At 36.8% G+C, this 10,501-nt stretch overlaps 1 protein-coding gene across 1 annotated transcript; it reads right to left on the reverse strand.

The window, feature by feature from the left end:
• Positions 1–8,195, reverse strand: st6galnac6 (ST6 (alpha-N-acetyl-neuraminyl-2,3-beta-galactosyl-1,3)-N-acetylgalactosaminide alpha-2,6-sialyltransferase 6). The gene is made up of 6 exons (XM_059525826.1): positions 8,098–8,195; positions 7,369–7,430; positions 6,444–6,641; positions 2,543–2,952; positions 929–1,036; positions 1–782 (listed from the first exon to the last, which is right to left on the reverse strand). The coding sequence occupies exons 2-6, from the start codon at positions 7,390–7,392 to the stop codon at positions 596–598; spliced, it is 927 nt and encodes a 308-aa protein (XP_059381809.1). The 5' UTR covers positions 7,393–7,430; positions 8,098–8,195; the 3' UTR covers positions 1–595.
• Positions 8,196–10,501: the final 2,306 nt, after the last annotated feature.

The raw sequence follows: 10,501 nt of genomic DNA on the forward strand, positions 1-10,501 counted from the left end.
TTTATTTTTTTTATTTGAATTTTTTGTATTTTCTTGTAATATTGTGTTTTTTAGGGCATTTTAAAACCATATAAACTTGTACAAATGTTTTTTTTTTTTTTTTTGGAATAACAATTGACATTCTTATTTACACAATAAAATATACTCTTAATCTTGTAAAGTTGTTAAATTCTCGTTCCTATTCCCTGGTAGTTTCACATGACTAACATTCAGATGTGTTGATTGTACCACAAGATGTGAATGAATCTCCTATTTGGCAACTGACATAAAGGATTTCTGTTTCATTCTCCAACCAAAAGGCCTGCATTGTCTGAGAAATGACCGATTGTGGGTGAAAAACTGTGTAAGAGAAGGCTTAGGAAAACTTCATGGCAGTAGTACGTAACTGTCATGCTTATGACAATAAACGTTCCATCATCTGTTCCTATTCCTAAGGAAAACTAAGATTGTCCACTTCCTGGATCCCTGCATGGCCTCCATTTTGGCTCAGCCACTGATCCAGATCAAAGAGAAACCAGCAGGCGATTTGAAATGGTAGCCATCTTGGATCAGAAGGCCACAGAGGTACAGAAAGCCAGCATGTGGGACGTGTTTCTCACCAGGTCGGGTGGCTGTAGCTGATGTTGTACTGCTTGGCCCAGTGTGCAAACACCTGTTTCTCAGTGATGAAGCGGTGGTGTGATCCGCGGCGCCCCCTCTCGTTCTGGAGGTACATCACACACTCATCCTGACCTCTGGGTTTGTAATAGTGATAGGGCATCCGTTTGGGCTGAGGACGCTTCCTACAGGAAACTGTATTTCAGGGACTATATTCTATTGATACATTCTTAGACTAAAATGATGAAAAATAATTGGCATGATGAGATTTACTGTTGCCCCATTAACATTAGAGACTGCACCTTTTGAAGGTCAAATTATTTCATCTTACCCACAATGGTTTGGCGGCACCATCCCATAAACCTTTATGTTGTCACACATCTCTATGGCTATGACCATGGTAAACCAGCCTGTGCTTAACCAGGACTGAGACTTTTTTCTGTGGAACGAGAACAAACACTGAAAGATATAGCAATTTCTGTTCCAGCAATATAATATAGAACAATTTAGGGATGGTTGTAAATGTTAAAATATAATTGCATATTTAAATATTATAATTTAATTTAATTTACTTTAAATATAATACCTTTAATTACTGTATTTATTTTATTAATTGTTGTGATTAATTATATTTAATTATGTATTTAAGCTTGCATAATTTCTCCATATATATATATATATATATATATATATATAGTCTATATAGATGTCTTTATTTCTATTGTATATATAAAAATAGAATAAAGTTGTATTGTATTGTTTTAGAACTAGATTGATATTGATATTTATTGAAAAAATAAATCCACAATATTATTATTATTATTTTAATACATATTATACAACCTATATATATATATATATATAATATATATATATAAAACCTTGCTGTAGTAGGTTTTATTATTAAATAAAATAAATATACAATTTAAAAAACTAATTAAAAACAAAACACAACAAAAATAAAAATAAACAAAATACATTAACATATTGTTTAAAATAAAAAGTACTTTATTTCAAACTAATAAAAATGTAAAAAAAAAAAAAAAATTCTACACATTTACCAGAGAATTGAAAATGAAATTTAAATATTAACAAAAACTATATACTTGTAGTACCGTATTTTCCGGACTATAAGTCACACTTTTTTTCATAGTTTGGCTGGTCCTGCGACTTATAGTCAGGTGCGACTTATTTATCAAAATTAATTTGACATGAACCGAGAGAAATGAACTAAGAGACATGAACCAATAGAAAACATTACCGTCTCCAGCCGCGAGAGGGCGCTCTATGCTGCTCATTGCTCCTGTAGTCTACACTGAAGACATAGAGCGCCCTCTCGCGGCTGTAGACGGTAATGTCTTCTCTTGGTTCTTGGGTCTAAATAAATGCGACTTATAGTCCGGTGCGACTTATATATGTTTTTTCCCTCGTCATGACGTATTTTTGGACTGATGCAACTTATACTCAGGTGCGACTTATAGTCCGAAAAATACGGTATACAATTTCTGTTTTTGATGAATACAATGAAAATAAAAATGCAGTGTTTTGTTGCAAACTAATTATATTATTACATTTAAAAGATCGATTTTATTGTTTATAAATAATACAATTGTTTTGCAAATTCATTTCATTACACAATATTTTTGAAGATAACTTTGTATTAAACCAAAAAGACAGAATCCAGAAAAAAAATGTTTTTAGGGAAAAAAATAAAAGCGATTTCATGGTGCCTTAAATTAAAAAGTAGCTTACTTGTAAACAGTGTACATTCATCTTTGAAGTATTACAAAAATGTGGGATTCATTTGAATATTTAAATTAATGTTATAGTTACAATCAAAACAACAAAATAACATTGAAAAAATGTAAAAAAAAAAAATAAAAAAAAAAAAACCATGCATAAACATGTCAAACGAAAGTGCCCTAAAGGAAGTGAAGGTGTGTACCTGTCTCGGCCGGTCTCTTTCTGAAAGAGTGTGTCGAACCTCTGCATTTTGCTGGGAGAGATGAGGAAGAAGGACAGGTTACTGTAGGTCATGCTGACTCTCTGGATCAGACGGTACAGCGTTCCCTTCGCCTCGCGGCCGATCTTCGTTGACGGGCCCCAGAATATGATGGCAGGGCTCTCTGAGCGATTGAGGAACTCGGCAGGTTTGCGAACCACACGGAAGACGCTGGAATGAGCCACGACGCGCACGCTGGTCCGGTTCCCCACGTCTGATTCGTAGCCAGAGGTTGGGGCGTCGTTCATGCGGATGATGCACTCTGTGCGGTCGATCTCGTCTCCGGCGTGAGTCCCCAACACATGACTGGAGCTTGTCACTAACGCACACTGATGGCAGTGCAGCTTCATGCTCTGAAACAACAATGAAGCAACTTCTGTGAGCCGTCATTTAAATTTCTACTGCATTTTTCCAAACTGCAAAAAATATATAATAATAATAATAATAATAATAATAAATATACATATTTTTTCTAATTAATTAGAAATTAAGTTATTTTTATTTTTTCATTATTATTATTAATTATTTGATTAATTAGCTGTTAATCCATAATTTAATGAAGACTTCAAGGTTTTTTTTTCCATTCAGCAAATAATATATCAGATAATACAAAATATACAGAAAATGGTCAAAAAATTATAATTCTAATATAGATGTTAAAATAAACTTACATATTGATAATAATAATTATCAAAATATAACTATTTAAAAAATATATATATATTATATATTTACTTAAAATTATTTCTTAATACATTTTTTGGGACAAATATTTTTATTTTGTTTTGTTTATTTATTTATTTATTTATTTTACTTTTAAAATAATTTTTATAAAATTAAAATTAAATTTTTTAAATTTCAAAGTAAAAATATGTATATTGATAAAATAATAATTTTTTAAATACATTTACATTCACCCAAGATGTATTTTAAAATGGAGGTTTACAAGAAGAATGTTCATAAAAAAACTATTTAAATTAGCACAGGAGACAAGAGATCCAAACGCAGTGTGGTATTTAATGGGTAATCCAAATCAGAATCCAACAAGCAGGGGTCAAAACCATAAATCCATCCAAACGACAAACAAACAGGGAAGGAACAGGAACGGGAATTGGAACTGGAAATTCGGAAGACGAGGAAACTGGGTGACGGAATGAAAGGACTCCATGAAGACAAACAGAAAAGACCGGTTAATATGGGCAGGATAATAACCATCAAGTGAAGACACCTGAGTGCAACTGTGATGAAGGGACAAGGCTTTGTGGGAATTGTAGTGCCTACGGTGAGGTGCCTATGGGGAAGTGAGACCACTAGTGGAGATTTAGGGAAACAGAGACCAGACAGCGTGACATTACCCCCTCCTCCACGGAGCAGCTACCAGATGCTCCACCCGAACCCAAGAAGAGACCAAGAAACACAGAGACCAGAAGGGAGGTGGAGCGGCGGAGGACCAGGGGGAGGGACGGAGGGCCAGGTAAAATGGGGAAACAGAGACAAGAAGTGCAAAAAAAACAAAAACAAGGAGCCCAGGAGGGAGGTGGACCGGCGGAGGATCAGGGGGAGGGACGGAGGGCCAGGTCCATAGATGGAAACAGAGAGAAGAGGAGCAAAAAAAAAAAAAAAAAAAAACAACAACAAAACACAAGTCCAGGAAGGACATAACGTTCAGTGTCCCAGGGGCCAAACCGACAGGGCAGGGATCCAGAGAGGAGCAAGGAGGAATTGGAGCCGTGCGGTTGCCACAGAAGCCCACCAGGGCGGCGCAGAAGACCACCACATCCGTGCGGTCAAGGCAGAAGCCCACTCAGGCGGCGCAGAAGACCACCACAGTGGGATCGATGACACAGGAGAGCAATTCTGGTTAGGTAAGTCTGAAACAGAAAAAATTAACAAGTTAAGAGTGGCCTCCGTGGCCACGACAGGATCAGTCGAGCGCTCAGAGAGTTCGGCTGAGACGTGACGAGGCTCTGGAAGTTCCACAGAAACGAGGAGAGGCTCTGGTAGTTCAGTCGAGACGAGGAGAGGCTCTAGTAGTTCAGCAGAGACGTGGAGAGACTCTGGTAGTTCAGCAGAGACGTGGAAAGACTCTGGTAACTCTGGTAGTTCAGCAGAGACGTGGAGAGACTCTGGTAGTTCAGCAGAGACGTGGAGAGACTCTGGTAGTTCAGCAGAGACGTGGAGAGACTCTGGTAGTTCAGCAGAGACGTGGAGAGACTCTGATAGTTCAGCAGAGACGTGGGGAGGCTCTGATAATTGATCAATGATCAATGATGACTTGACTCTGCCCATGAAGATCATTGGTGACATGACTCTGCTCATGAAGATCAATGGTGACTTGCCTTTGCCCATGAAGATCACCGGTGATTTGCCCTGACTCCGGAGTGTCAACGGTGATTGGCCTGACTCCGGAGGGTCAACGGTGACTTGCCCTGACTCCGGAGGGTCAACGGTGACATGACTCGACTCCGGAGGGTCCACGGGAACCGCTGGGCTGGCGACCACCTTGTGCTGTGGCGCTGGGCTGGCGGTCCTCCTGTTTGTAGACCCCGGTCTAGAATCGGCCATCCCACCGGGAGAGACAGGAGTGGCTGGGGTATCCCACGGAAGCCGATGTTGTAGGTAGAACACGAAATCCCAGAAATTAAAAGCGTCCAACTGATCCATTTCCATATGAGGCACCGGGTCATCCAGACCGGTGTTGAAGATGTCTTTTAGGGCCGCATCATTATATCCCATACCATCTGCCAGGGTCCAGAACACTTGTGCCATAGCACCCACCTCATTGCCCTCTTGGCGGAGGGTGGTCAATTTGACGTATCTTGCCCTTCGTTCCACCATACTGGCTGGGGAACGGGTATGAAGTCCCACACCGCTGGATCTCGACATTGATGGAGTCCTTCTGTTACGATCGGGACCCAGAGAAACACAGGAGACAAGAGATCCAAACGCAGTGTGGTATTTAATGGGTAATCCAAATCAGAATCCAACAAGCAGGGGTCAAAACCATAAATCCATCCAAACGACAAACAAACAGGGAAGGAACAGGAACGGGAATTGGAACTGGAAACTCGGAAGACGAGGAAACTGGGTGACGGAATGAAAGGACTCCATGAAGACAAACAGAAAATATAGGCAGGGTAATAACTATCAAGTGAAGACACCTGAGTGCAACTGTGATGAAGGGACAAGGCTTTGTGGGAATTGTAGTGCCTACGGTGAGGTGCCTATGGGGAAGTGAGACCACTAGTGGAGACTCAGGGAAACAGAGACCAGACAGCGTGACATATATATATATATATTAGTGATATTAGTGATGCACGGGTTGTCTCATAACCCGCGGGTCGGGTTGGGGCGGCTTTAGAAATTTACACTTTATTTGCGGGGCGAGTCACTAAAAACTTCATTTAAAAAAATCAATTTATGTTGCATGGAATTTAGTGGTGGAAATTTTGATTCTTTCAAGAGATTTGTTGATTTTCAGTTCGTTCACCAAAATGATTCATTCAGATTTGATCACTGATTCGTTCAGTAACTATTTCCTCATATTACACAAATACAAAAGAGTGTCTTGTGTGTTATGTCTTAAGTCAACGAACGTATTTACTTGTGACAAAAACAGATTTGGCTTTATTAAACTGTGTGCATGATCGCATTAAATAAATAGTCTAAATAAGTTGTTCAGATGAACAAAGCAACAAAGGTTTTCTTGCATAATTAAACATTTTAATTGTTTGGTCATAATAAATATATACAGTACACGCACATTTGTATATTTGTATATAGATATATATACATATATATTTGTTTTTTTGTACTGGATGGGTTAGAAATATAATTTTAACACCTTGTTGCCGTAAACAGGAATGTATCCCTCCTTTCCGGCCCATTTCTTGAGGTTGGTGTGTTTGATGGCGTGGTGTAACTCGTTGACTTTAAAGGGCCTGTAAAGATCAGCTGAGCTGTTGGAGCTGTAGAGGATGAGGAGGGTCATGATGAGGAAGACCGCCCCATAAATCACCATCCGATGCCCCTGCTGCCATTGCTGAGGAGACACAGATGAGCTCATCAGCTTACCCACCCTTCATACACAAACACTGGAGGAAATCACTGGATCATTTCACATATACACAAGGCACTTTTAAGCTTTTTATCTGTATGTTTTGCTCTGTGTTTTATTAGTTTATTTAAATAATCTTTAAATATTATTCTAATTTAATGTTCCTTGAACTGCAAAAATTACACAGGTATTATATTGATTACTGAAAGCTGAATACTTTATTTCCCCAAAGACTTATGGTATAATAAATGCATCTAACAATGTTTATAGAGTTACATTTTAAGTTAAATGCACATTTTTAATTAGTTTTTAATTAGCTTTAAAGCTTAAACAAACAATACACACACAAAAAGTGGATCTAATATGCATATATATATATATATATATATATATATATATATATATATATGTGTGTGTGTGTGTGTGTGTGTGTGTGTTATAATAAAAAAATAGAATTTTAATGTTTTTGAATGAAGTCTATTTTGCTCACCAAGGCTGCATTTATTTGATAAAAATACAGTAAAACAGTAATATTGTGAAAAATTACAATATCAAACAATAGTTTTCTATTTTGAAATGTAATCCTAAATGTATTCCTGTGTAAGAGACTTCTTTCAAAATCATTTATAAATTCTAGAGAATCCAAACTTTGGACCAGTAAAGTATAAATCATTTTAAAACATATCTTTTAAGTTTTTTTTTTAATACTCACTTTATCTGCATAGCGCTGTCTCATTCTCCTGCTCCTCTTCTATCAGGGTTCAATGCTCATGCCTAGAGAGAGACAGAGAAACTGGATCAGTTTTCTGTGCCAAAAAACACTGACACCTGTGTGTAAATTATACACCAATTCTGTTCAAACTTATATTCAGAAATCACTTGCAGAGGTATTTTAATAACCCATTTCTAATGCTGTAAGAATTACACCAGCCTTGCTTTATAGAAATACGAATCAAATGCAAATTAAAAAATAAAAACAAAAGCAAACGGCTGTCAATCACACAAAAAAATAATTTAATATTTATTCAGACTGGAGACAAACAACCAGGAGACTGAAACCTGACACCAGTTACTTTAAATAGAAAGAAGGTTATAAAGCTAAGACATGAGCTGTGCCTTAATATTTATTTATATGTTGGAAAAATCCAATATCTTGGTCTGAACAGCATACTGCAATCAAATATATATTAAAATCTGATACCTCAAGGGCCTCTTTAAAACTACAAAGGCCATTTACCCAAAATAAACAATTATATGTACAGAATTATAGTCTTGCAAATCAAAATGCATTTTTAACACACACATTATTATGCACCTGCGTTGATGAAACACATCATAACGCATCTGTGTGTGATGTTCATAAGCTGCGATCATCGGGATAAAGCAGAATAAACCGATTGACGGCGCGCGACACCTGCGCGCTTATAAACACGATTCTTACCGATGCGTCAGGGCTTTACTCTGGACGTTGTTGAATCCGCGTGGCAGCATCATCATCATCATCAACATCATCATCATCAATCCATCCGCCATCTCAATTTGACTGTCTATGGCCTCAATAATAATCTCCACCGGAGAAGTGAGTGCGCATGCGCTGTTCATTACTGAAGACGCGACGCGCCCACGCCGGTCCGCTCATGACGCCAGTACCGAATCGACCAATCAGAACGCTCCCACACGCTGTGGACGAGATGCGAAAGAAATAAGGTATTTTCAATATTATTGATAACCAGAATGATTTCTGAAGATCATGTGACACTGAAGACTGGAGTCACAGGAATAAATTATATTTTACAAGATATTCAAATAGACTTATTTTAAATTGTAAAAACTATTTCACAATATTGAAGTTTTTCTGTATGATGAGCAGAAGACAAATTTTTTTAATAACACTGAACATTTTTATCTAAAACATTATATATATATATATATATATATATATATATATATATATATATATATAAAAGTTTGGACACACCTTCTCATTCAAAGAGTTTTCTTTATTTTCATGACTATGAAAATTGTAGATTCACACTGAAGGCATCAAAACTATGAATTAACACATGTGGAATTATATACATAACAAAAAAGTGTGAAACAACTGAAAATATGTCATATTCTCGGTTCTTCAAAGTAGCCACCTTTTGCTTTGATTACTACTTTGCACACTCTTGGCATTCTCTTGATGAGCTTCAAGAGGTAGTCACCTGAAATGGTCTTCCAACAGTCTTGAAGGAGTTCCCCGAGAGATGCTTAGCACTTGTTGGCCCTTTTGTCTTCTGTCTGCGGTCCAGCTCACCCCTAAACCATCTCGATTGGGTTCAGGTCCGGTGACTGTGGAGGCCAGGTCATCTGGCGCAGCACCCCATCACTCTCCTTCTTGGTCAAATAGCCCTTGATGCCTTCAGTGTGACTCTACAATCCAGTCCTCACCCAAAACTTTTGGTCTGTACTGTATATATATATATATATATATATATATATATATATATATATATATGAGAAAAAATGCTTAAATAAGGCAATAACTGCAAAATTAAGTCATCACAGGTCAAACCATCACCAGAGAATGATATTAATCCATAATGTGACCTCATCATATATTAATTCACAAATGCAGTTTGATTCTCTCGGGTTAATTTATGAAAAAGATAAACATTGCTAATACAAGCAGCAAAAAGCATCTTAAGCTTACACATGCATGCATTATTGAAAATAATAGAGATTGGCTCTGCGGTTACCTTTTTTTCACCTTGGAATAAATACAAAAAGAAATGCTTATAATCATAAAAGCATATTACCTTATCTGTCACCCCTACAGAAAACCTTTCAGTAAAAAATATTGGGTTACGTGGCGTATGATCAAATTCTCCATTAACACACACATAAAAATAACAAAATGAGAAGTGCAATCAAAGCAAAATGTAAAAAGAAAGCAGAGTTTTCTAGGGGGAAAAAACTGATATAATTTGAATAAGAAATGCTCCCGATTTTAACAGTAGAGCATAAAAATACAGATAGATACAGATTAAATATAAAATAAATATATATATATTTTTTTACAATTTTTGTCCAAAACTGTAATTTTCACACAAAAAATTTCAAAAATCAAGATTGAATATATTTGGTAAAAATACCATGTAATAAAAGATGAAGTGCTATTCAGGCTATTTAAGACAATATTGGCTGATTAGACGGCAACGCTGCCCTAAAATGCTAAATGTTTGCCTTCACCGTTCCCACATCTCAGACCTCAAATACATGAAATATTTCCCTTTTTAGACATAGTCTTTGAAGTAAAGAGTAAATAAAATACTATGTAAAACTTATTGAAACAGCAGTTGTGTATTTACCCTTGTAAGATCACAAGTACCCTTACAAGACAACCCCCCCCCCCCCCCCATGAAAAAACTTTACCATTGGATCTAATCAAATCTCATAGACTACCTATTCTGATCTAAAAAAAAGAGAGTTGTTATTGAAAGTAGAGTTTTAAATTCATCTATGATGTATGAGTACATTTATGAAGGAATAGTTCACCCCAAAATTTAAATCTGCTGAACATTTACTCCCCTACAGGCCAGCCAAGATGTAGATAAGTAGAAAAGGTTTGGAGAAATTTTGCATTCCATCACTTGCTCAACAATGGATCCTCTGAATGGGTGCCGTCAGAATGAGAGTCCAAACAAAAGCAAAAAGCTGCATGTTTTAAAAAAAACGAATTCATCATTAAGATGTTGTAACTTGACACTGTTGAAGTTCTCTATTAAGAAAATTGCTTTTCTTTTGCATTGAAAAATTAATCTTGTCTGAATTAGGTGAGAGATATGCACAGATCAAGCAAA

Source organism: Carassius carassius, chromosome 36 (assembly GCF_963082965.1).
Source record: "Carassius carassius chromosome 36, fCarCar2.1, whole genome shotgun sequence".
NCBI classification, from domain to species: Eukaryota; Metazoa; Chordata; class Actinopteri; order Cypriniformes; family Cyprinidae; genus Carassius; species Carassius carassius.

Excerpts from the sequence above, each read along its gene's own strand:
- st6galnac6 (XM_059525826.1), bottom strand. The coding sequence starts at position 7,392 with ATGAGACAGCGCTATGCAGATAAA. Across the intron at positions 1,037-2,542 it reads AAAGAGACCGGCCGAGACAG|AAAAAAGTCTCAGTCCTGGT; the intron begins GTACACACCTTC and ends CTCGTTCCACAG. Across the intron at positions 783-928 it reads GTGCCGCCAAACCATTGTGG|GAAGCGTCCTCAGCCCAAAC; the intron begins GTAAGATGAAAT and ends AGTTTCCTGTAG.